General features: G+C 33.7%; 2 protein-coding genes across 11 annotated transcripts in view; both read right to left on the bottom strand.

The window, feature by feature from the left end:
- The window catches only part of LOC148599470 (innexin unc-9-like), a 91,574-nt gene that overhangs the window by 9,411 nt on the left and 54,339 nt on the right, over positions 1-27,824 (bottom strand). Inside the window, exon 3 of one of the 10 annotated variants that reach the window (XM_088559757.1) lies at positions 1,782-2,177. The exons of 6 other annotated variants lie outside the window; for them this stretch is intronic. Coding sequence is in view for 2 of the 4 variants with exons in the window: in XM_088559750.1 (XP_088415876.1) it covers positions 24,412-24,515 (104 nt within the window). In the remaining 2 variants the exon portion in view is untranslated. Of the gene's footprint in view, positions 1-1,781; positions 2,178-6,530; positions 7,807-24,411; positions 24,532-27,824 lie in introns of those variants that run through there. 3 more of the 10 variants (XM_088559754.1, XM_088559750.1, XM_088559751.1) reach the window with 3 other exon arrangements.
- LOC148599471 (elongation factor Ts, mitochondrial-like) overlaps positions 1-27,824 on the bottom strand; it is an 82,313-nt gene that overhangs the window by 25,730 nt on the left and 28,759 nt on the right. The gene's annotated exons all lie outside the window — the stretch shown is intronic.

Below are 27,824 nucleotides of genomic sequence, written 5' to 3'. Positions count from 1 at the left end.
TTACACATGGTAATATCCCGCAAACAAAATAAAAGCTCTGAAAAATAGAAGACTGAATATGGTATACGGCAATGTGGACTAATATGAAAGAGTAATCAAGGGAACAAAGACTCTAGCGGAAATTAAAAGAACGAAATCCAGCGACAGAGCGAATACACACACAAACACACACACATTACACACACACACACACACACAAAACAAAATAACCGAAATGATACGGACAAAAAAAAAGTAAATGAGCAGCTCGAACTCTACTAAAAACTGAAAGCATGGACCGGGTGCACCTGTGTCATGAAGCATTAAAACAACATGTACTTCCGTATATATTGAAAATCTGGGTCAAATTTTTCAGCAGATATTAGCCGTGTTAAGACTTGTTTTTGGGGTAGGCCTGGGAATTTATAAGAGGAGAGGTTCAAGGCTAGCATATGTTTATTTCCTAAATTTTGAACGAAGTTGACAAAATGTCCAAACAAATAGGGGTCCCCTAGAACCCCCCCCCCCCGGTTTTACCACGTGTATACATACATATGTAACACGTTGGAAACACATTGTTTGACATTTTGTATATATATACTCTGCCAACTAAATTGGAATGAACTGTGACTATATAATTACAGTATTTTTCTGTATGGTCATGGTTCGAAAAATTCTAACAGAAGCAGAGCCAAGGAAAGTCGTGACGGGCGTACAGCCCTTAAGGTTTTCGATTGAAATCTTGAAATCTTAATGTTTTACAAACTTTACCGCTCCCCTGCCCGCACCGTTATTCTTGCCTGGTTCCGTTAGTCTTACTACAGCATCCTATGTCTAAAACTCTGGATTTACCCCTGTCATGTATAGGTGATACATGTGTAACTGTTTTGCGTCGGAAGCTATCTAGATTTTTGAGACGTTCACATCTCATGTAATATATATATAAAGTCTAAAAGAAGCTGCCAACCAGCAAACTTAATGGGTATCGGATCGCCGAGTCATTACGATACTGCACAAACAAAGAAAAATGATATAAGTCTAACAGATTGCACAACGATACCGATAAAGATGTTAATACACGAATGAGCAAAATTTTCGATCAACTAATGACCTTCTTAGGTAGTGAGTTGTGTTCACAGACCATGTACTCTCCTACTCACTCAGTTTTTTAAGGCACTGAAGAAGATTTTGTTCACTATATGTTTTATTATAGTGTATTAACATCTATTCAAATTCTATTTGAATTTGAAGAATTGTCCCTGTAACAGATATAGAATACCCGTAGACCTTTCACGACAATTGTTATACACTGTAGATTAGAATAAAACTATTTGTCAAGATAAATGGCCCTAAACTTTTCAAGTTCACTTTTGCAAAGTTGTGAACAATATTTCAGTGTTTTCATATTTATATTATTTATATATAGATACATGTATATTTAAATTCTACAAGGGTTACTGGAGAAGTAGAAAAAAAAAAACATTCTTCGTTATAGACATACTTCATGTACACAACGATTTCTAGCGCATGAAAATGTAAAATGCAAAATGTTAATCCATTTTTCTCTTTATGAATTCAATTTCTTCCATTTCATACAATTTCTACAATGAACTTAACACAAATTTTTCTATCTCAAATTAAAAAAATCCTTTTTGTCACATGCAATCGAACATTTTAGAAGCGAACCAGAATTTACAATAAATGGTCAGACGACAAAAATGTCGATTGCTTTATAATACTTTCAACGGATAGCTTGATTCAACTTTTAAATTACTACTACGCTACATTTATTCAGCTTTTACCATTAGTTTCTGAATTTTCATCCGCCAGTTGCAGAATTTAAAAACCGAACTAAAGTCCACTCACCAACTTCGAAAAGACAAATGTAACGGTCCTCAATTTTTCGTCTACACTTTCTGTTCCACATAAGAAGTTTCATTATCAACATTACACAAACTCTTACCAAATAACCATCCTTTGTAAGGCTGAATCATGCAACAGTTGGCCGTTCGATAATTAGATCATACTACTACTTTGTTTACACACATATTTATCTGCTTTTTGGTATTTGATTGTATCACTAAAATGCATCATGGCGGACGACAGGGGGCGGATGCTATTTCGGAGTCCACATCAGTTATTGTTGCCAATCAACTATATGTAAAGTACATGTATCTTTGCTAAATTCTTTACAAAACCTGAAACATTTTGTAAATTGATTTAATCTGTGAATCAGTCATCGTATAAATAAATAATAGCAGATAAAAAAGATATGAATTTTATCAAGAAAACTTTAGCATTTTCCTTAAAGGAGTCATTTTTAAACTATTCTCTATTTATTTTTATACATTTTATCAAAATCAAGAATCAACTGGTTCTAACAAAAAGGAAAACGGCAAATTAAAAAATCACATAATAGCTGTACCCACATATACTAATTAATTCGATTGTTAATTCTTATTTTTATAGTATTGGTGTTCCTTTATAGCAAACATTTTTGGCTATGCATGTCCCCTAATTCAGCATCGAACTCACACATATTCAAATATAGACGTTTACTATTGCATTAATCAGACAGTCTGTAAGAAAACCACAGATCAGACTGAACCCCAGACAAAGGCATATATATGCATGTGTAGTTCAATGACTTGCTACTTCCGTTACATTTTCAGGAGTTCAACCGGTTTATCTCGATTCTGATTCATATCTCTACCTGAATCGATCCAGCAATTATCTATCTATAAGTTTTAGAAAAAAAAAAGTATTCTAAAGTAGACAACTTTGCTATGAAACAGCTGTCCTCTTATCAACATCTGTTGCGTAAAAACTGATGTATCGAACTGCTAGACTAGTTATAATCTGAACCAGTGTGTCAAAAAATCTTTAAAACTAATGATTTAGTACACAGCTTTTACATGCTATCTATTTTCAAATTAAATCTATTTTAAAATTTAATTTGTCTATTCTTCTAATTTCAACGATTAACCTTTAAAATTTACATTTCAATATATAAGTAAATAATGATTGTGTGTGTACATTAAGACGGTCCAATGATTTTGGTTTGACATCTGGACACAATGTCGTAAATCATTAACTCAATGCATACACGCAGAAGGACCCAAAGGGTAAGGGTGACCGCCCCTTCTAAAGTTGATTTCTTTAAATGTCATATTTGTATGATAAAACTTTGAAAGTACCCAGAAAGCAATATATTAAAACAGTTAATCAAGTAAGTTCGTCATCTATCTTTGTTTTACTAGTATACTAACGAATACAATTTTGATAATAGTCTGTATTTTTCACATTTTTCTTGAAAGAACCATCGTGATGAATAAAGTCAATGCTAAATTCTTCACATGGAAAATATTTTAGAGTTTTTATTTATTGTACATATAGCATTGCTTTGATAACCTTTTATAACATTTTTGTGTGAAATGAAAATATGCGAATTCTCATATAAAAGTTGAATCAACTATGTGAAAGTGGTTTGTCTCCCATTTTTATTGGAACACTTGTCATTTTCACGTGCAAAATGGACAAAAAAGCAAATAATTCCCTAGCATCCCCTTTTCTGAGAACCATCGACTGGCACCCCCTCCTCTTCAAAGTGTCTGGATCCGCCTCTGAGGGATGTTACGTTTCTTGTACACATACAGTTTCAACATATACTGTATTTCTCTTTTTAATCAAAAGATGCGAAGAAACGATGACTGTCCATGCAAATTACGAGACACATTACAACTTCCCTTGGCATAATTAAAAAGGGTGAGTCATTTTCAATTATGCGGCGGCTCCCCAGACAACGGGGCTTGCTCGCAAAAAAAAGTGTTGCTTGAATGTTGATCCCAGTCCACCTATGAAATTCTAAAGATGTTTATCTTAACATTCAAGTCTTATATTCGTTGTAAACCTTCATAACAACAGAACAATGTTCTAATAATATTTCATAAGTGGCTTTCTATGTAGGAACACAGACAATACATGAAGGCGACAAGTCATATCGATGCTCGAAAATTTAATAAAACAGCGGAAGAGACTGTATAATCTCCGGAGACAATGTCGGTTAACGCCCGATATAAGAGTAGTTGTGCAGACACAGGTGTTCTATAGAAGTTGCATACTGTGACAAAGCAGTATACGCTATAGAGTATTTCAAATTCAAATGTTCTGTTCTCTTCGTTATTAATATAATCTTTGAAGATTAAAGTCATAGGATTGTTACTGTACATTTGTATTTGGCGAACATGATACTGTTCAAATTTCCGAAATTAAATCAGTTGAAGGGAGAGTACTGAGGTATCAAAAATACCTTATTTTAATTCTATGCAACGCGTATCTTATACCAATGACCTTGTTGCCACTATTTACGGTGTTTATCTTTCAACTATTCTGATAGTACATCAAAGGTTTCAGATCTAGATTAACCATTTTATGCATTTGCATTTATGGACCGGAACTCATCAATGCAGAATTAAACATGCAATAGGCAACTCACGATGAAAAAAGACACACACACACACACATGCACACGCACCATATAGACCACGGTTAAAGTCCTATTACAAAACACTGTATGGTGCTTTAAGTAGCAGTCTTTACAAAGACAGGTGATATATGCATGCCAAAAATTCAGAAACAGTTATAGACCTTATAAGCAGTCTTAGGTAGTCATTTGGTTGTCGCTCTTTCGAGACAAACATTATATAGATTGTGTATAAATTTGGCAGGATTTATTCTTTTTGATTTGGATTGATTTGGTTTGGAGATTAATGTATGGTTTTCCCATAAATATACAGATCAAAATACAGAAAGAAAAATATAGCATATTTAGTTTTTTTACACCATCAATCACTATTGGTCATCTCAACTATAGACATTGTCTGAATTTTAAGTGGACTAGTACTTACATTATTCTGACACAGTCGGTATAGTTTCTCTTTTTACCCTTTGACCTTTAGGACGCTCTTCTATGGAAACCTGATAGCAATTCTGTTTCCCGATTGGCCAAATACTAATAACTTAGTGTCCTTCAAAACTACGGTATAGAAAATTTGAAATTGCGTTTGAAAAAAAATAGTATCGAAAATTTGAAATTGCGTGCCATGTGTTATTTTTTTTTTCCATACAACATCAATTACTCTGTGAACAGCGTTCACACAATCAAAGTCAATGTAACAAAGAAAATCGCAATCTTTCAGTTGATACAGTTGCTATTTATTGTATTGTATTTATATTTTTCTCACCAAAGGCTCGACATTTCAATGTTTTAAACGGTAGTGCCTAGATAGAAATAGGACACATGTGCAACCACTTACAAAAACGTACTTTAGGGACAACGTCTTATTTGCGACCATGTATTACAACGACAGGTTTCAAGCTATGGCCCGTAGTCACACCTGCTGAGATAGAGCAATGTACCAATCCATATGAAATTCAGACTGGACCATGGTGACAGACATATACACCTTGTAAGGAAAACAAATTTTCGGCCTCCATGCATACAATGTAGGTTATCTGTTTATCTCACTATAGTGCTTTCTGTATGTATATATATAGATGGGTCTGAAAAATTCCCAACGATGTTAGAACTGTCAAATTTGCGATGCAAATTTTTGGTCGTTCAATTCGCAGGACTCGAACTCGTACCGCTGTGACAGCTATGGCAACACTGTAGCAATGCAGCGAATAGAGTTGTCACATACTGAGACGTTTATATATATATATATAGACCTGTACATTTAAGGAAAACATACTAGCATGACCTACTTAAATCAACCATATCAAGAACGATAACTATTTCATAGTTCAAATTCCATGTACAATCTATATGATTTTTGATCTCCAAAATAACAAAATAGCAGAAACTGGTTATATGGTCTAGCTATTTCTAAATAAGATATAAAAGTTACTAGGTGGGTTTTTGACAGACATGAATCATTTCCTGAATAGTTATTGTTATAAAAAGGGTAGACTGATCATATTTCTGGAAATGGCCCCTTGCGAATTCAAACGACAAGTGTGTAAGACGAAGTCACGCGTGATCATCTTAAATCGTTCTCATAACCACTGAAGCTCGTGAAAGATAACCCAGTCGTGTAAGACTTTGTAAATTGTAAATTATTAAATCATTTAGACAATAGTCATTACAATGTGTAGTACACAGTGTTAATATGTGTAAAAATATGGGATGTTTCAAAGATGACGAAGGGGTTAATTAGAGAAATATTGTATTAAAAGAAAATGAAACTTTGATATGATGTGTACGTTATATACTGCATGTAGATCGAACGTTTGAAAGTAGGAAATGGTTTACAAATGTAATTTTAATTGGATTTTAACACTTTTAGCAGTGAAATTTATTATTACTGAATTTGAAATAAACGTTTCTCAATACTTGTGGAGCCATTCGATCGTGCTTTAAAAGGCACTTTCGTCTAAAGATTGGCATTCATTAATGGTTGGCACGGAAATGTACCACAGGAGAGCTATAAATTCGAATATTGTAAAAGATGACATGTTGCCTTTCATCGTACTACTTTAAATTTACTTACACTGAATATTTGCCAATAACTCCCGAATGATGACGATAGCCGTAATGTCCACTTCTCATTTTCAATAGAAATCTACTTTTCCTATAAACTAACCTGTCTAGTCTGCTTAATAATTCAAATATTTACGAAATAAGTCAAAATCTGTATTTTGTGCCAAATTTTACAAACTTTAATAATACAAAATAAACAAACAGCCACCACCTAAAGATGTTCTTCGAGTTTAGTGTAAAATCAAAATCCTTTGAATTATATTGCCACAAAGATTGAAATATAACTCCAAATTTTCCATATTAAATTTCACAGACACATTTGTACAAGGAAATGTACATCATTATCATCGACACAAATCAGTGAGCACTAATTACGTACGAATATGACAGTCTAATTTGTAAACAGACTCTCACGAAATATTCCTTTAATATCGAGAAACGAAAATATTCTTCACTGACAAATTATTGCTCAGGAATGCAAATAAAATGTCCATTTTAGATCCAAATTTTATTTACATATAATTTGTTGTTTCCATTTAGATAAGTTATTGAGCAGACTGATTTTGTAATTGAATTTTGTACGTAACACATGGCCACATCATTTCTCATTCAGTTTACATGGATTAATATATTAACTTTATCATTTATTGTTGCATTTGGTATTAGTTACATGTGAAACGGAAATTCTGTTGTCTAAAGTCCATATAAGTGTCTGCTATGAGCGTATTCATGTCGAATTCCACCATTCAACTTACTAGAAATATATGCATTATACAGTGTATGTACAGTATAACTTGAGTAATGCAACCTCTAATTTCCAAAGTTATCATGTTAACCATCGGTTAATCCGTGTAAGATACATGTATGAAAATAGTAATTATATACTTAGTCTAGTAATTGTAATAGAAATTCAATATATCCCCCAGTTCGTACTGAGTAATTTGTTCGGTCTATGACAACCAAGCACACAGAACTGGAGCTCGAAATGTTTTATAATAACAACAGGTTAATAAATGAATATAGCTCCGTACCGTCATAGGTTTTAGCACTTAAAAGTTTGTTTAATCATAAGCTTCAACAGAACGAACGATTTTATTACGGAATAATTCCAAGTTAGAAGAACGAAAGAAAATATTTATTTTTTTAAACCATCACCTCTTTGGTACCTTTCCAACTTCACAAACCACTAACAAGCTATTTAATTGCCATTAGATTTTACCAGATATTGGTAAATAATCTTCAAACTATTATCATTCTTCCGAACGTACCCACTTAATTGCTCTTCGGCACTGAAGGTTAAAAAAGTAGTTTTACATATTTATACACCCTGGTAATTACTTTGCTAAGAAAGACACATATTGTGTGTTACGGTGTTGTTTCCTGGTTTTCACGCAAAGAAAGTTTCAAATTTCCCGTAATTGATCGTAATGCGATCTTAAGCGTCCATCCTCATAAGCATTCAAGCTGGATATTGCTGAGCTAATATTGACAAAATATTATATTGTTCACTAATATCCAATACACAATCGCCAGGTGTTTTCTATGGCTATCAACCTTTGAGGTTTTTTCTTGTGATATATCTAATAAATTGTCCATTAGACCAAAGCAATGTTTGTATTTCAAGATAAAAAAACTTTGGAGGTTAATTGTTGGTATTTTATCATAATTGTTCTGTGGTACATTTGAACAGGTTTCAGACAAGAAGTGTTCAAGCATCTGTATACAAACACGTTATTATGAACTGCAATATTACTGAAGGTATTTATATTTATATTTAGTACATACGTATTATTGGTCGAATCCAGAAATTAATATAAGGGTGGTCCCAAGCTAACATTTGCTAGTAAACTTTTTGCACAAAATAAACATAACTTGCCAACGAATGGTTTGGGTGTGTTTATAGCTCCGGAACACCCCCTGGCACCGCATGGACTTTATACTTGCTCAAAATTATCAATACAGACTACTTATACTAAGGGAGTGAACGTAATAAGTCTCCGTGCTAAATGATAAAATGAATTATGGTTCTAGCCTACATTACCATTTGATCTAAATGGTGGATAAAATGACGTGGTTAGAATAAATTTTATCCAACGGTAAACTGTGCTTAAGATGACCTGTAATTATTTTGTTAGGATTACCATGTGCAACCATTAGTCTTACGTTACTATTGCCATGAACGTCCGAGCAGATTAATTGATTATGTTAACTACGGGCACTTAACTATATTCTGAGTGTTATTAAACATTACACATTACCCAATTATCAGGTCCCGGAAACTTAATTGAATTCCCGCCAAAAATTCAATATGGCGTTGTAATTTCTCGCGTAAACACGTGTCACAGTTTGGTAAAGTATCCCAATTTATATTGTAGAGGGATGGAAACAATTTGTCAGATAATTAATCATATTTTACCTAATAAATAATCACTTTATATAGTGTACATGTACCTTCGGTGATAAATTGTCTCGCTCAAAGCCATGAGGTTGGTGCAAAAGGAAGAGAGTACTAGTAGTGATTTGGGTTATCAACTGGTTACAAAGAAATTTGTATTAACCTGAGTGTATTGCTTCGTTTCGTTCTTAGTATTTATTTTATTTGTCATTTTTCTTCGCAGGAGAATATTAGCATCTTTGCATTTCAAATATTAACCGACGCGGGATTGGCCACTCCATTTAAAAAAAAAAACTAGGTCAGTATGAACCAGAAAAGGTAATGCATGTATTTGCAAAGAAAACTACCTCATGCTCACTACAACCTTGGGTACCGAGTGGTTAAGTATGAGGGAAAATGAACAAAATTCTCGTGCATTGATTCAGGAAAAGAAGGCAAACGTCACCAATGACACCAGTAATGGGACAATTACTAAGTTCTGATGATTGACCTGGCAAATATTGTGGGGTCAAAGTATTTATTTTTAAAATTTTGCTGATCAGAAAATTTATTTTAACCAAATCATGAGATCATTTATTTCCATTCCAGTGTATGGTGTATCTTGATAAGGGTAAAAAATATTTATTTTCCAGGAGGTGTAGGCCAGAATATTTATTTGAATTATTTTTGAAGGCCAAAAAATTACCAGTCCCCCATTCAGAAACAAATGGTCTCATTCAAGAGAAAGAAACACAATTAAAGATACAGTAAAGAAAAGTTAATTTACTCGAGAACTGAAAGTACTGACATGCCTTCGCATGCAGAGGTACATGCTTCATGCGATACACAATCTATAGTAGTATGCCACCATCGTTTATTTTTGCTAAAGTTGTATCTAGAAATTAACATAAAATCAGTCTTATTAAGTTCGATGAATAGTCTTCTTCTATAACCTATTTCAAACTTAACAATGACTGTACACGTTGAAAAATCCACCTATTTTTGTAACATACTTGGTGCATTTACATCCAAATTACCAGAAACGTCATCCTCTCAAGTCAGGGTTTTGAGTCCACCCTCGCTCCCTCCAACCCCTGACATTATTCATATTTAGCGGGTATCGTCCAGCGCCATCTAGTGAGTTACTTAAATTTAACCCGGATCCAAAATCCAATCAAATCACTCGTAATAGAAACTCTTCGACATAACTTACACAGTGGCTACACATAACGCCATTTTTTCAGTAAAGACTCTAAACAGAATCTATAGTTATCATTTTTGCTCATATTGCATCCTGTCAGTTACTATATTGGATCGTCCATTACCTCGTGTTATTGTTTACCTTTCCACAGACATTTTATGTTAAATCGATTTTCATTGGTGCTTCTCACCTGGAGAAGCAACCAATCGGAATTTGCTGGACGATACCCGAAAAATATGAATGAGTGATGTCAGGGGTTTGAGGGAGCGAGGGTGGACTCAAAACCCTGACTTGAGAGGATGCAAAAACGTCAGACAAAAAAAAATCATTTATTATATAGATAGCAGTGATTTACCGATTGTTCCCAGTGTAATTTTTTCAATAATTAACACTGTGAAATAAATTCAGTAATTTCACTCTCGCGCTTCCTCCCGCCAAAACGTCACAACACGAATATCAATCCGCCGTTCACAACATTTTGACTTTGTGTTGAAAATAACAATGAATAATGGAGGAAATCTATATGATAAATAGGATAGTCAATTGGTTATCGTGAATGACCAAAATATGACCACTCGTGCCAAGAGCGCATTAACAAGTTCCGCACACTCGTTAAATCAAGGCGTTCTTCGGCACTTGTGATCATATTTTGGTTATTCACTCTATCCAATTGACGATGGAAACCCTGTTTACTTTTCTTCTCTAACAAGAACCTGAATAATCCGAAAACCTGTCTAAACCAGACACTTTAAAGTTCAGCTACATTTAAATGTATTTTAAACATTGGCAAAACAAGTACCTGTCCAACCCGAACAAGTCCAAAAAGGGGTTCGGTTCAGACAGGTTTGAAAGTATATTGTACGTTATTCTTCTGAATACATTGTACTTGTATAGTCTTAGATAGTAAAAGCTTACTATACTAGTACAATGTATGACTAAAGTTGGATCTATTTTAAGATTAATTTTATTTCAATTCTACACAGAACCTTAATTTCAAACCTGAAGGAAATTAGATTTGTATTGCAATAATAGTAAAAAACTAATTAAGGAAAATGACATAGATGATGTTCTTTAAAATCGATATAGACATCTTGGGATAGATCGTTACAAGATAACTCTTGTAGTCAGGCGATACTGGAGAAAAACAAAACAACAAAAAACAAAAAAAAACAAAAAAACAATACAAAACAAAACAAAACAAAACCTTACTTTAGCAAACCTGGCGAAAGTACACCATCAACTCCCTAACCCAAGAACCATAGGGTCTACATATTAACTAAGTCGTGAAGGAATAACTTGATGTCACTATGAATAAACCGAAACCCACGACATGACATACAAAGCTTCTGTCAAGATATCAAATGATGGCGATAATTGGTTACATATGAAATTTAAAATAAAATGTTAAGGACGGGCGAATGGACAGACAGCAGCATGAAAGGACGAACGGGCACCATGATTACTCATGCAAAGCGGGCGGCATAATAACAGTGAATGAAACTATCCATGTATTACATGTACACTTTATATATGTATGTTGTATAAATTGTTGCATATACAGGTAGGTGATACATGTATTGTGTACAAGTTTGTATACACGTGACGGTGCTACTTTTTAGAAACACTCTGTTGAGTTCCTAGCTTTATATTATAGTCCTGAAAAGATTTTGTTAGCTTCGGCATGATTTAAAAAAAATACATGTACATGTAAAAGGTGCACGCGAATAGAAACCTAAAGACATGTAGCCTTATAAAAAGTCTTATGGTGGATAAGAAACGAAAAATAAATAAAAAATACCATGTACTGTGTGTTAGTTGCATAATACAGTGAAAACTATCTATTCTAAACCCCTTTTTTGGACTTTAATATATATTCAGTTTAGACGTGTGTTCGATTTATCGATTTATCAAGAGTAATCAAGGGAACCAAGGTTATAGCGGTAATAAAAAAAATGTTATCCAGGGACAAGGACCAGACTTGGAAAACAGACATATACAACAAAGAACATAAAGTAACTAAAATCATACATACAAAGTAACAAAAGCAAATGAGCAACTCGAACTCCACTAAAAACTGGGAGCCAGGAACAGGTGCACCGGTATGGTAAGCGTGCTCTGCTTTTCTAGAAACACCCGCCGAGTTGCTCATAAAAATTCAAGTCCGGAGTAGACAAACGAGGAAAGGAAAACTATGACCCGTTGAATAAATAAGTTTTCATGGTGCAGATGGATACACCATAACGATCCACGAGTTCATGATGACAACCATAAAACTTCTGTAGTGATGACTTCAATCTTGTAGCAACATAACCCTGTTCCAGAAGCCTATTTGTTAGAGTTCTAGCACGTTACAAAAAGTCAGCATAGTTTCGGCAAGCTCTGGCATAACGTATGAGTTGTGACATGAATACTCCATACGCAGGTGCTGAAGGGATGTTGCCACAGATGAAAGGAAATTTGACAATTCTGAATGAAAAGTCATCACGTTTGTCGTAAAGTTTGGTCAATAGTTTTCCTTTACCATCGACGTCTAAGTGTAGGTCAAGATATGAGGCTGACTCAACAGTGTCTGTAGCATCCTTTATCTCAAGTTCTTTTGGGTAGATGCGATGTATCAAATATCCGAAATTAAGATTATTAAAGATAATACGTCATCTATATAGCGGAAACTGAGATTAAAGTATCTAGCCAAACGATATTCTTTCTTTCGGATCAGATCAAGGTTCAAAATACATCTATAAAAGTTTTTTTATATGTCTGATTAAAATAAGTTTTCGGATTATTCTATGTTCGGTTTATGCAGTTTTTTAACTGTATACATTGCATATATACACTAAATTATAAATTGTACAAACAAAAAATAGCAACTGAACCAAACGAATCATTTATGATCTTTATTATAATTACAAATGGTTCCTCCTGAAATTTATTGCTGAATCAGGGGTCAATGGTTTAAATTAACACTTGATTTCTTCTACGGATATTAGGGGTTATGGGGGTACGAATGTCTGAAACATTCTTTTGCGTGAAAATTTTTTTGATAACATGCACTTGTGTGACATATATCAATTATAGATTAGCACCCCTTTTTTACTAGAACTGTGCTAAGCTTTGAAGCATCAGGCGTAAATTTAGTTAATTCTGAATAAAAAATAATTCATTGCATCATGATGTCGGTAAATTAGTCAATGCATAATTTTTCAAATACTCTCAATCCCTACCAGTGGTGCAAGCAAGGCACGAAATGCTTAAAATATTGAGTTTTAAAAAAAAACTACAAAAACTTAATATCCCCAACATATACATGTATTTATTTCTCTACAAGTTATTCCTGGACAGTGGTTCTTCATTTACTTATTTATACAAGCAAAACCAATCGAATTAGTCATTTGTAGTTCATGTCCTTAACACTGACACCGTTTTCAACCCTCCCTCGGCTTTATAATTTAGTTACTGGTCTGTTCATGTTACAGAAATGTGATGTTATAACCCCACTATAAAAAGAAAAATATAAAAATCAATACGGAAAATGACAGATCCGTGAAATATCAGTAAAATAAAAAGTTCCTTTACGTGCCTTGAGTACTAACATAGATTTGATATTGAAGTTCAAATAGATGGATTACAAAGGATTTCATATCGAGAAATGCTATATGTGTTTGTAGTTATAATAAAGTAAATTCAATATCATTTTTCATTATCCAAATGTAACAGGTCATATGAGGGATAAGGTCAGCTTCATAGAAATTGTGGAAAATGCAACTTATCGAATAATGAAAACTAAGCAATGCAAATCACTGTATATACGTTTTTAGAATATCAAATTTACTTTTCTGCGTTTACGAAAAAAATCACTTTCAAATACTGTGCTTTCTTATTCGCTCAAATTTCTGTGTATACATTGTAGGTGCAACCGATATAGATCCTGTCGTGCTATTTTTTTTATCAGGCTCAACTGCTACTTCCTCGATCTAAACGCAACACAATTTAGTAAAGTTTTAGAAACTAAACAGTTTTCAACCACAGTTTAACTGGAAAGTGTAGCACCAATCTCGCGGAAGTGCCAACTGTGCCTGCTTAGAAAACTAGTAAACTATAGGCTCTGAAGAACACGATATTTTGTGGAAAGGACCGCTGAATCGTTCATCTTACTTCATAAGCAAAATTCATTTTTTTTTTGTAAAAGCGGCCATGTATTTTCTTGGATAAAAATTCTTAACGCACATATCAAAAGAACATTTATATCAACTTTTATTGAATTCTGTCCAGCAGTTTTTGAGGAGAACATTTTGGAATGTGAAAACGTCAAAAAAGGGCAATGCCTCCAACATTGTTTAACAGATTAACATGAAAATTTGACCGTAAATCTCGTCACATTAAACACTTTTGCCTCACGTCAGAAATTTCCTAAATCTAACGATTTTGGAGATACATGCGAAAAACTTATGTGTGACTCCTATGTTCTATTAATTTTAGAAACGGCGACCATATTTTTCCATGTATCAAGAATCTTCACATCTGTTCTATGCAGAATACCCTAAAGCTCTTAGTAGTCTAATATTGTCAGAGAAAAATAATTTTTAAAAACTGTGGACGACAACGACGGACGCCAAGCGATTGAAATAGCCGTTTACATGGCCCACCTCTTTATGCAAAAAGAATTTAGTACACCGGTAAGCATTTCGAATATTTTCAATAAATGCATAATGAAACTACATGTATTCACACTCAGGAAAGCAGAGCAACATTGCGGAATGATACGCGGTATTTCAAAAATGCATTCTGCAGAGATGATTGTTTATGGGCGGATCCTATTAAGGGGGTGGGGCTCCCTACTTACGCTCGAAAATTTAAATTCTAAATTGATATGGAAAATAAAAAAAACTGGAAATCACTACAGTTTCCCCTTTTACGCCAATCAGCTTTTCATATACAGCAACTTGACATACATGTATAACCCTGATTGAAAAATGCTTCACCATATTTTGATCAAAATCCATCTTTTATTTTCAAAGTTCTAAGTGTCTAACAACGCTTAGCTTTTTACTATAATAGTTTCTTCACCACGGTGTCTTTTCATCTTCTACCATTCATTGATAAAATATCATCTTTTAAATATCCCAGTTTGATTTAGTGCGGAAAAAGTATCTGCCCCAAGATAACGCCTATTGAGATGCTTATCAGTGAGCGTGTTTACTGTTTGGTTTATCTAAATAGAAAAACTGTTATATTGACTCAATGACATATTTTAGAAAACTAGCTTTCCCACTTAGTTTCATGCCCCAGGGAGGTTTGGTAATGGAAAAAGTAAATCTCGAATTGCCATCGCGATCCCTACGGTAAAAATCTGATAGATACCATAAGTCGAGTACTTTAATTCGAAGAAAATGAAATACCAATTAAAGATGTGAAAATTCATCCCAATGATGTTTATACGATAACCAAATATGGCCTATAATTGAAGAAAATGTTACGATGAGGCAGGGACTATAAGGAAAGTTGTCAAATTATTGGGTAATAATTAAGCATTTGCTTGCAAAATTTAGCTTTTTTTGGACAAATATCTGCCTTCAATGCATATTCATAACTTCGCAACCGGAAGAACAATGTACTTCAGACGTACACGTACAATGTACAGCTAACACATTTGATAAATTTTTATTGACATTGAATGTTGATTTATTAGAAACCAGGAATAAAACAGATGCATGGTTGCAGAAAAAAGTCTGGTATACTGTGAATTTGTTCCGTCCATATGACATTCGCAAGAGTACTAAGAGTAATCAAGGAAACCAAAAAGTAGTGGGTTACGGGTGTGAATAACCTTTATCATTCTATATTTGCATACTATTGATTGCAAATAGAGTTAGGTGATGCCAGCTTTGTTGTATGTTCGTATAACAATCATATAAGATCACAAGATGCACTACATAATGTCACTTAGAAATTATACCACAAATGTTTGACTGCAAGTCATTTTGGAAACTATTGATTCAGTCTTATAAAGTAATATAAGCTGAATATAAAACTGATAATTCAATAACCTCTTTATCAAGTTGACATTAATTGGGACGGATAAAACAATATAAAGTGCTGTGTGATCGATAGGGACAATGTCAATGACACGAATAGAGACGTTCCGAATGATAGATGGGCTGAAATATGAATATGCAAGTAATTTTTGACAGATATATTAAGTATAGAGTTAGTTATAAGAAAGCTAAGACGCATTTAAGCAGTGCATGTCAGTGATGTCCAAAACGTGTCAAACACAGAATAACAAATTGTGCCTCACATGCATGCTAGTCTTGTCTACTACGGTAAAACAGGGCCATATTGGCAAATCAAGGGCGGATCCCAGTGGCGGATCGGGGGGGGGGGGGTCGGTGGCATTTAGCAAGGGTTGGTGGCAACTCCTTTCTTATTGGAAAATTTGTCATTTTCATGTGTGAAATTGACAAAAAATGGTAAATAATATGCCAGCCCCCCCTTTTCAGAGCCACACGGCTGGCACGAACCCTTTTCAAAGTGTCTGAATTCCCCTAGATCCCAACATTTGTTCGAGAATAATGGGGCTTCCAGGCTACTATTATTCTTTTACTTTTTTCCCAAATACTGGAAGAAATTAAAAAATTTCCAAAAGAAGAGGTTACAGGGATTGTCACTATAATTGTATCTTAAATGTGGTCAGTTTATATCGTAAAATGTTATATGCTATCACATGACAAATGGGTCTAATGTAGTTCTGGATCTACAATGTATAGTAGTTAAAGACTAAACGAATAATGTTGGTGAGAGTCGTAATACGGCAGTTCATTATCGAACCCAGCGTGCAATGTAATGAGTATAACATTCTCGAGTAAGCTTTAACGTAAAAGGATATCGCATACTTGAAATCATATGTTTTAGGGTCGTGACAAAAACATAAAGAAAATATTGTATAAGTCGCAAATGAAAATAAAAGAAAGTTTATTGACAGTTTGCTATTAGACGATTAGGAAACTGTACCATCAATGCTTAACCTGACATCTTAAGCTTCCGATTCTAACTAGAACTGAATTCTTAAAGACGTCGTGACACGCAATAACGAGATATTTTAATATCAGATATCCTTTGTTGATAGTTCTATAATAGGAAAGGTAAAACTATTGACTTACGGTAATTGTCGTAAAAGACGTTTGAAGTTGGAACAAGATGAAATGCATAGCAGTAAATGAAAAAAAAAAAAAAAAACTTAAGTCAACAATAGATTGTAAGTCTGTCTCAACGTCCCTCTCAATTCCATGTATACGGAACTATATTTCATGATATAAGGCCCAGACTAGGAAGGGGGTACATGCATTTCCGATATAACTGTATAACTGGTGGGTTAAACAGGTTTAATAACGCTCTAACCATTCTGCTTTCAATGAGATATCACAGTCAAGTGATAGTTTAAGCAGAGATTTTTTGTTTGAAGCTTGGTATTGCGGAAGCTGCAACCATTTGCAGTCCTGCGAACATTTCAATCGCATTTTCAATATAATGGTCAATAAAATAAACGACCCTCTCAAATACATAAATTGAACAAAGAAAAAGATGAACCGCAAAAGAGATGAAATTAACAATTTATAACAATCGGTTTTAATAAATGGATCTCTTATATTGTTAAAACAAAAAAGCTATGAAAAACGATAATAACTATATACCGTCAAAACTATAAATCTTAAATTTCTTTCTTACATGTTAAATGTGCGTCTATACTTATTCTTCAGAAGAGTGTACATTATATCTACTTAATTGCTTACAGCACACCAAGAATTTAAGATTTTGGCCCAATACAACAAAGATGAAATATTTCTTCAAAATGTTCCGAGCCTCTTTATCTTAAACGAATAATCAAGTTACTACTAAAAGCTCCGAACATAATAGATATAACGGATACACTAACAGCTCTCTTCGTCTCCAGAGGAAACCATTAGAAACATAAAAGCATTAGTGTTCCAATGTTTTGACGAGAAACGTCAAAACCTGCTGTGATTTTCGGCATGTTTATTGAAATCCAATGTAGATTTATTGACGTGAATAACGAAAATGTATAAGTTATCATACATTCATTACGTGTATGGCTCCGACATGTGTGATGCTTGTCATGGCATTTTAGTATAAATGATATTAGATATGCATTATTTAAAACTATCCGTTATATGGTTCATCTCATTTCGTTAGAGGTTAACCGCATAGTTTTCTTTTCACACCAACAGCCACACCACTGACCGTATCGCTAATTCTATCCCTGTTTCTAATTAAAAGTAGTTGAAACCGTATAATGTTCAAAAGCGGTCTCCTGTGGGGCTGAGGGACCACTCCTTTGTGCTCGAAGCGTTTGGTTAATAATATGGAGAAAAAAATGAAAATCCCTTTGTCTCCACCCTAAAATCCCAGTTGATCCGCGTTTTACGACATTTCTGGATCCGTCACTGATGTTTGTAGTATCAAAATGCGGATGCAGGACTTGTAAGGTCATAAAATGAAAAGGAAATTAAACCTCAAATTCTTATGAAAAAATCGACGAAAAACCCGAGATATTGAAGGTCCCGAAAATTATGATACTTCATAACTCAAACCCAGATAAGTCCGGAGTGGAGGTCACCGTTACCACAACAATTATATTTTCAATACACATCTAAATGTGCTACACGTCAGAATCATATGCAGTACATCATAAGATGATTATGAGTTTGTAATGATTTAACAAGTTTAACCCCACCACATATTACATGTGTCTTGATGATGGATATTAAATGTTTCGTTGTGTAGTTTTTTTATTTTTAGTCAAATTTGAAAAAAAGTGTCATCGTTCTATTACGCTGGATTTGATTGTTGCCTGGGACTTTCAGAGCTTACTTAAGGGTGTGTTTACACTGTTTTCTCTGAATGTATTTCCTATTTTGTATTTATATATTATACGTTGGTGCATTAGTTACATTTCACCATGTCTATTCTTTTTTTTTCAATTGTATTTTTGTGCGGCCATCATTTAAAAATCTTATTTTCTCAGTAACAAATGGCAATCACATGGAACATTTAAGCATAAGTGTTTGTAGGAATCAGGCAAAACGTAAACAATCAGAGACATGCATGTCAAAAACCCAACCGTTTGAATCATGTAATATCACTCAAAGATACTTTCTCTATTTGAAAGGACCATTATTTGATCTCTGCATCACTGGCTTTGTTCAGAAATTTTTCAATAGAATGTTAGAAAAATGATGTTTTTGACAGAGTTATCTGCCCTTGAAATGTTAATTTTTAAGGCATTTAATGAAATTATAACTCAAAGCACCAACATGAATTGGAAAATACATCAAACTGTTCCGAACAGTACGGGCATTTTTTTTAAATAATCTGTGTTCACCGCCAGTCTTCTAAAGTATACCACAAGCAAGTATGTCAGGCGATTGAATCGATTAAAAGCGCTGTTTGTTTTCTCTTGCATCAAAATGCAACAAATTGCTTCTTTTTATTGGGTTTGGAAAATAGATAATTCTTTTTCTTTATCCCGAAGGAAACCACCTGCCATTAAATGTAGCAATAAATGAAAAATCTTTATACAAACGCACTGAATTGATTTAGGCATTTCACTCTTGGGAATTATGAATGGGAACTGATTTCATGGTACTGGAGTTTGAAAGATTATAGGGTTCAGTGTACCCCGTGGTGTTTTTGATTTGATTTTGTTTTGTATAAAAAGACATTCAAGATGTTGTTGTCGAGAAGTCGAAGGCAGCAACAGGGATACTATAGAAAAACTGAGCTGCCTCCAAGCTCTTGGCATGGCTTAGTGTTAACTTTCCCTAATAATGGCCTCGTGCTGACCGTGATATTGCTTGGTCTGACAAAAGCAGGTACTAAACGATGTCTTTTTCATTTTAAAAACAATCCGCTTAAAACTGCAAATAATTTACTACTAAACGCTTTGAATTTATACTTAAATCAATACATAACTATGCCACATACGAATAAATATATAATTACAAATATGCACATATAAAACGTAAAGGTGCATTTGTAAGGTGTACTCAGAATGTATTCAATCGATCAACTAGCGCCATTTGCAAATGCCGGTAGTTAGTGGGGACATAAGCCATAAGGATCAGGTAGAAATACCGAAGGATAAAAAAAGGAGAAATCCCTGAACCGGAAGTACATGGTGTATATAAAGGGCAACAAACGATGAACGAGTTGTATAATGTACACTTTCGCGGGAGCATGCTCAATATACACCCGCCAGGAACACTCTTTCGTTTCACCCAAGCCCTTCCTCATAGAAGTATAACTCGCACATCTCACAGTTAACATAAACGGGTTTATACAAAAGCACTAAAAGAACAGCAACAATAAGCATGAATCACACTAAGAATCAGGATGGAGTCCCTGGATGTTGCGGAACGGTGACACTAATTGTACTTTCCCTTCCTTGATACAGACATTTATCGTGGAACTTTGCTAATAATTGTACAGATTTCCGCATTCATTGGTATGGAGAAACAATCAATCGAATTTGGCGATTTATAACTCATAGACATTAATGGCTATGCAAAGGAAGAGAGACAGACCTTGCAACACCAGGATAAGGGATTTAGAGGTAGACATGACAAGAATTGGAACGAAGTTAAATGAGTTAGATAGAGCATCACAAAACAGGATTGCATAGAATGAGGTGTTAGGCGCCGTCCTCAAATCCTTCATTTACATTTTTATGATTTTTTTTGTACTAAAAATATTCAACCAGTTTACATGTCCATTAAAAATCTGAGACAAATGAGACAAATTTCTCTTTACAATATTTTTCAACATTTGTCTTGTCTTGCATCACTCTTCATTTGAAATAACCCTACCCTCCAATAAAGTATTATATAATTAGATATGTTTTCATTGCAGACAAGCTGTATTGTATTATCTTTGAGAATTGATTTTCCTTTTTTTTCACGCTATTTAAGATATCGTTGTCTTTTCCCAGACACATAAATCTCAGAAACCATAAAAATGAAATGATATACGGACAAGCTGAAAACTAAATATGCTCTCCGATTACATAAATCTCGACTCCACTGTGTAATGAACTACATTGTAAGCAAGTGCCAATCAAATATATTTTTGCTAAATAGCAAAAAGCATGTTTCATAATTTTGCCGCGCATCATGGAAAAGGTTTAGTCCGAAAATTCATTTCTTATGCGCTAGTTAACTGTACATACAAATTGCTAAATTAATACATGTACATGTAGACCTTAATAAAAATATCACGGAATTTTACATCCAACGTTCACTTATATACATGTAAAAAAACAAAAAAAACGTCGAATCCGCACTTACATGCTATCGATAGATTGTTCAATACTCTTGAAAATAACAAGGATTTCAAAAGGTGGTAAAATCTTTTAAGATTTTTCATACTAGAACAATATGAATGGAAACAAAATGATGGGTCAGCTTGCTCGCTTTTGAGATAAAAGCATTTGAACTTTTGGCCGCAAAATGGGTATTTCTCTGGATTTCTAGACATGGACAATCTAGAGAAATCCTATTCCCGCCAAAATTCCTAAAGCCTATATCACACACACACACACACACACTGGCCCATCTATTTTTTCCTCTTATATTGTTCTAGCGTGAAATATCTTGGATGTTTTACAACCCTTTGGTATCCGTGTTATTGGTAAATTAAAAAAAAGCGAGAAAATGAGTGTTTCCTTTTGTCGATCACACGTCAGTTTGTTTGCCTTCATTCAATTTTAATAAATCACTGCCCGCGACCGTTATTCGACCAAAATTGGATATTGAGGTTTTTCAGTCTTTTAAATACTAATCTTAAAAATTTCCCTCCTGGGCTTCCGTATATTTATTGTTTGTTATTGATACCGAGACGTTTTTAGCGATTTCAGTCTGAGTTACCATGGTAATGTAATACGAAATTTTAAACATTATATACAATTTACAGCAATAAACGGATGTTTTAAGTACTGTTTTAAGCTGTCATTGCTTTATAAGGAAACACAATACAAATCCACTGATTACATGTAGGTAGTGCACACCATAATTTTATGTGACATGATGTGCTACTAGTATTCGCCGTACAAATTAGATTCGTTCGATGCCCCCCTAGTATCCAGTCTGTTCATAGCAAAGATAATTTCTGAATTTTCTTAAAAAAAAATTAATATTAAACCAATGAAAACAAATAAAGGGTGCAGGCTCAAAAACAGTCCCATAAATTAGAAGTACTTATAATTAACTTGAAATTAGCACAGTTTACTAGTTAAATATGCGTCTTTTTCACCATGTCATAGATTTCCTTAAAAAGTTTCATCTTGCGTCTACTTTATGAGAAAATCGGTGGGTATTCCAAGAAAAGCAGATGACGTTTACCCTACCGATGTACCTGGCCCATACCCCCAGTTTTAGTGGAATCCTAGTTCGCATTTACTTGAGATTTTTGGACATGCTATTTTGGTAATTTTATGTTCTTTGTTGTGTGTGTCTGTTTTTCCTGTCTAGTCATTATATCCTTGGATCATATGCTTTTGATTGAATCATGGTTCCCTTGATTACTCTTTCTAGAAAACCAAGTTTTAATGCACGGCAAAGCGGCATGTATGTATTGTATAAAAAAATATTTGTACGGAAAAAGAATGAAAATTGGAAAATATAGCCAATCTGTTGAAAAAAGATCTTAATATATTAAACATTTCATCAAAGCAATATAGAGCGCACGCACAAAACTCTTAAAAAAAGAATTTTGTGGCATGGTAACTTCTGGTAATATGTTTTGTTCCAAGATGCGTTGTATATTTTGAGGTTGAAGATTGCTAACAAAATAATAGTAACAATAATAAAATGAAATAATAAAAAACTCATATCTGTACGTGATAATGTGTATGTATGAAAAATTTTATGCCGTCTTACTAATGCTTTATAAACTCAAGATATTGTATATTTAAAATATATTCCAGGAATCAGAAAGTAAATTGAAACGTTTACAAAATAAAAGGCATGAAACTGATGTTCGTGAATCTACAAAACTTGTAGTAACTCATCTTTACAGACTGTCAAAAATATCTATTTACTGGCTTCATAAGAAAGTACAATTATTCTCAGTAATTGACCTCTAGATTGAGGAAACAGTTGATCTCATCCCTAAAATAAATCTTTCTGATCAAAGATCTCAACGAGGTGATTAGTGTTAAGTATAGGTAAAATGTCTAAACAGTTATAAATAGTTGGCCATATTAATGATTACTATAAAAATCTGAGATATCCAACTGTCAGTTTTATCTTATCCATAACCTTTAATTTTATCTTCAGTAAAAAGGTATTCAGCGGTCATATGACTTATGCGCCCGATGCACATGAGCGTTTATATACAGTTCGATTGTAAAACCTAGTGGAGGAGCAAGGGGATTTTGGGATGGTTCCATGACCTGGACCCCTGTAGTGGACCCCCTACTTTTTTGAAACAAAAATGTTAACTAAGTGCACGAATTGGGCATACAATAAGCAAATGATAGCATGGAAACATACTTTTTACAGGTTTCCCTTTTCAATTGAAAATATGTATGACACTGGAAAAGTAGACAAATACCTAGACGGAGTGAAAATATGGGGGGCTGAAGCTCGAAAGAAAAAAAAAAAAAAAAAAAAAAAAAAGAAAAACGAAAATTACTGGAGCGGTCCCCTTGGGCCAGTTGGCGGTCCCTTTTGGAGAATTTTCGGATTTATCACTGCGGTATGACAGTGTCATACATTATTTTCCTGATTTTTAGGGATGTTTTACCTTGGAATTTCACACAACGCATTGCGTAGATTTACGAGTATTGAAAAAAAAAAAAAACAAATGTCTATAAGATTTTAACAAGGATTCGAAATATCAGACATACATCACGTGTTACTAACTTCATCATATATGAACATTTCAAACTTTGTAACACACATTTTGTTGCAACATAAAATGGGTAGTGGTGTATTATTTCTCAATGCAAATTATCCCCTTTCAACGACAAAAATGGGTAAATACATAATTCAAATATTTACACCAATGATAACGTTATAATACACCATATGTCTGATTTTGCCTCTAATTCTGATCTCATGCAATTTCTTTGTTCACTTGTGTTGATATTTCAACATGACTCAACATTTTTGAAATGCCTTATGATTATCCCTCATAACATAAACAAAAACGCTTGTGAAAGATGCCAAAAATATACCAGAACTCCATGGAAACAGCATCATCATTTGAGAAATGTTGATTATCAATGATGAAAGTAATACTCACCAAAAGTGACCGTGCGTCCACAGCATATTTACCCCAATTGAACGCGCACCTGTTTTTTCAATCTCGATAAATACACATATGATAAAAGTATTTTGAACTGGCATAACCAATACAGATGAAAGCCAGACTGTTCTATGCCACACAGAGCTTCTTCATAACGAATAACGATTTAAGTTGATTTTTTCCTGAAATTAACCTCCTGGATTCAAGTTCTATAATTAGAATTTAGAATTCTGATTGAAGACAATCAAGCGTCTTAAGCCAGAAAAGAATATCCATACTTCAGAATTAAAACCTGATGTACTGGATAACTCATAACCAAACAAAAGTCTGTTGTGTTGTAGAAAATGTACAACATGTTCACAATTGGGTTTTGTTATTAAGGAAACGCAGAGTGGTGTTGTCTATGCATCACTACAACGCCTGAAATATTTGTTTTTTTCTTATACAGTATTACGTTTTTCCAAGTACTAAACAACCGCGTTTCACAAACGAATACGAATTTCAAACGTCTCCCTTTGGAAAGAAACGTCAATTTCAGAATCGCCTAGAATGACAGACTATTAGATGGCTAGATTTAATTTAGCCACATAGCAACCGTTGTATATTGATATTTTAACAATTTTCAAATATCTTTCCTCATGCAACGGCTTTGTAATGAAACAGAAGCTTGAAGAATGTCATAAAACGCAGCAGGAAATGACGCGTGGAGTTACGTACATTAATCATAGAATCCAAATGAACCGGGATTTTTCTATACAATCTAATTCCTTCAATATAAATTCTAAACCTACATGCATGAAAGCTACTGTTGCAATCAAAACGCAGAATTAATTTTAAATCTATATATTGTTTTCATAATAACTTCTTTAATTGTTCAAAATTTATGAGCGCTTGATGTCATTTTGGGATTTAGTATATTCATTATATAGAATGTATTCAGTATTTGCCTTTCTTTTAGAGACAGTCGACATATTTGATTAATTTTGCCATAGGTAATAGCATATACACGATTTACAATGTTTTGGTTCATAGAAATATGAAATTTTATACGTGAACATCAAAGTTTCAAATTGCATATTATTTGAATGCGTCATATATAGGTATATGGTACAACACGTACGTCAAAACAGCTCAATAAGGTCAACATTTGGTCCTTGAGGTTATTGGTTTTGTTTTCTATTTCTCCGTAAAACATTTGTAAGATTTAAACTGTTTTTTTTCTTAACGATTGGGTTCCACTGGAGAGCACTCTAAGCCAACTTATGAATCCGTTAGTTGCTCCAAGTACGATTCTTGTTGAGAATTTTCAAATATTGCCTAAGGAAACACCGTTATGCTGTTTTTGGCATTTCAAATGAATTTCAACGCAACCCAACAAAATACCGTAATATAAATATATAATGCGAAAATTGATTTTTGCTTTTTTTACCATCATATGTTGCTTTAAATCAGTTCTGTAGCTTTTCAAGGAGATGTATTGGATCTATTGTCTCCCTTTTAATTGACGGATGTTTGTGTCACAATATGTTCGTACGGTCATCGTAGATTACATGGATATTTTTATTGTAGACTTATAGTTAATTAATTCCGTTCTTACATTGTGTTACTAAGGAAACTTAAGTGTTAAGGATAAAGATCGCAATTGATTATTCTTTTAAAGGGAATAGTAGTTGGTATGGTGAAAAATAATGCCTTTTGTTGCAAGTAATGTACTAGCTTTCACAACATGACGGAAATTCATTTAAAGAATTTACGATACATATGGAAACAACCAGCCAAATACCCAAACAAATAAAAAGATGTAAACCTGCAACCCCACAAAAATCTAAATTAAATATTCAAAAGCATAATACTTTAAACGCACCCAAACACGTTCAACGGAACACATTCCACCAAAGTTTAAAGAAACAAAAGAGTAACTAGCAAAGCACCTACGGCAATGTTGTCTTCAATTACAACTCTCCTGGCAAAGCACCTACGGCAATGTTGTCTCCAGTTACAACTCCCCTGGCAAAACACCTACGGCAATGTTGTCTTAAGTCACAAACTCTCCTGGCAAAGCACCTACGGCAATGTTGTCTCCATTTACAACTCTCCTCGCAAAGCACCTACGGCAATGTTGTCTCCAGTTACAACTTTCCTGGCAGAGCATTCGATTGTTATTAACGAAATATTTACGTTAAATCATGCTTGCTTGACATTAAAAACAACATGACAAAACCATTCTCCTTTGGTCTTTTAAAACGTATCATTTTAATCTATATAAAGCGTTAACAAGCGGATTATACATTGACAAGTATTAAATTTGTCGCTATTTTTGTTGAATTAAGGATAAACTCATTTGTTGCTTAAAGATTGGCGTCGCGTAAACAAAGCCTGATCGTCATGAAGGCTTCTTATTCAATTATACTGACACTTGACAGACAGAAGTTTCTATCTCTCATTTAATTACTGATAGAGACCGAAATATACAATTTGTTGTTCTAAAAAAGTTTTTGTTCAGTTGATTGAATAATTAAAAAGAAAAATCTAATACATGTAAACAAACTGCCTTTATCTACTGTAGTCGGTCAACTTTAAAACTCTATCGTCGGCCGTTGATAAACTTGTCTTCATCTGTCATACAACAAAATTCCATTTTTGCAATATTTCTATAATTGATATTTTCGTATTTATAACTGAGTAAATGCCACTGCTCATTGACTAAAGGTTCCCGAAGGTATTTAAAAGCTCATGACAGTAGTAAGACTTGACTGATCCGAACAATATCATATAATAATTACCTACAGTTGCAGTATCACAAAATTCAAAACCCCTTTAGTATTGAAGATAATTTCCCAGTATTCTACTTTCTGGAAGTTTACGGTGCTGGATTTAGTTTCATAGTTGTTTGTTTTGTGTAATAATTGTATATTTAATTTACATATTCCAATGCATTTGGTTCTAATGTTGATTACAGACGGGTTACTCTTTTAAAATACATGTACGGTTTACCGAAATTGGCATTATTCAAATGGTTGGTACCTTTGTATTTTATTTTAAATTACAACAAAAGAAAAAGTCAGCTTAGATACACGTTTGTCTTTCTTTAGTCCATTAGTATGGCATTCCAGTGCATAACTTTGTAATATCAAGAAGTATATCTTCATTTCCATATTATTATCAAACTACATTTATATTGATATAAGGGTCCTTTTAAAGTGTATGGTATAGACAGGCTTTAGGATTATTTAGGGTCTTCTCTTACAGGTTTCATTGTACACTTTTTCACAATGTAAGTCTCGTCACGTGACTCCGTGATTTTGGGCCCATTCAAATGCATGGAGATTCGTCATTAACAATTTCTAAGTCTTCTCAAAAACCTTTGTTATGAATTAATTTGTTATGTTATCAACGGTATTGTAATGGAG

This window comes from Perna viridis, chromosome 13 (genome assembly GCF_037379345.1).
Source record: "Perna viridis isolate PV_CMFRI_1.1 ecotype Kerala chromosome 13, ASM3737934v1, whole genome shotgun sequence".
NCBI lineage: Eukaryota > Metazoa > Mollusca > Bivalvia > Mytilida > Mytilidae > Perna > Perna viridis.
The sequence above is the reverse complement of the archived record's forward strand: the minus strand, read 5'-3'. Positions and strand labels throughout refer to the sequence as shown.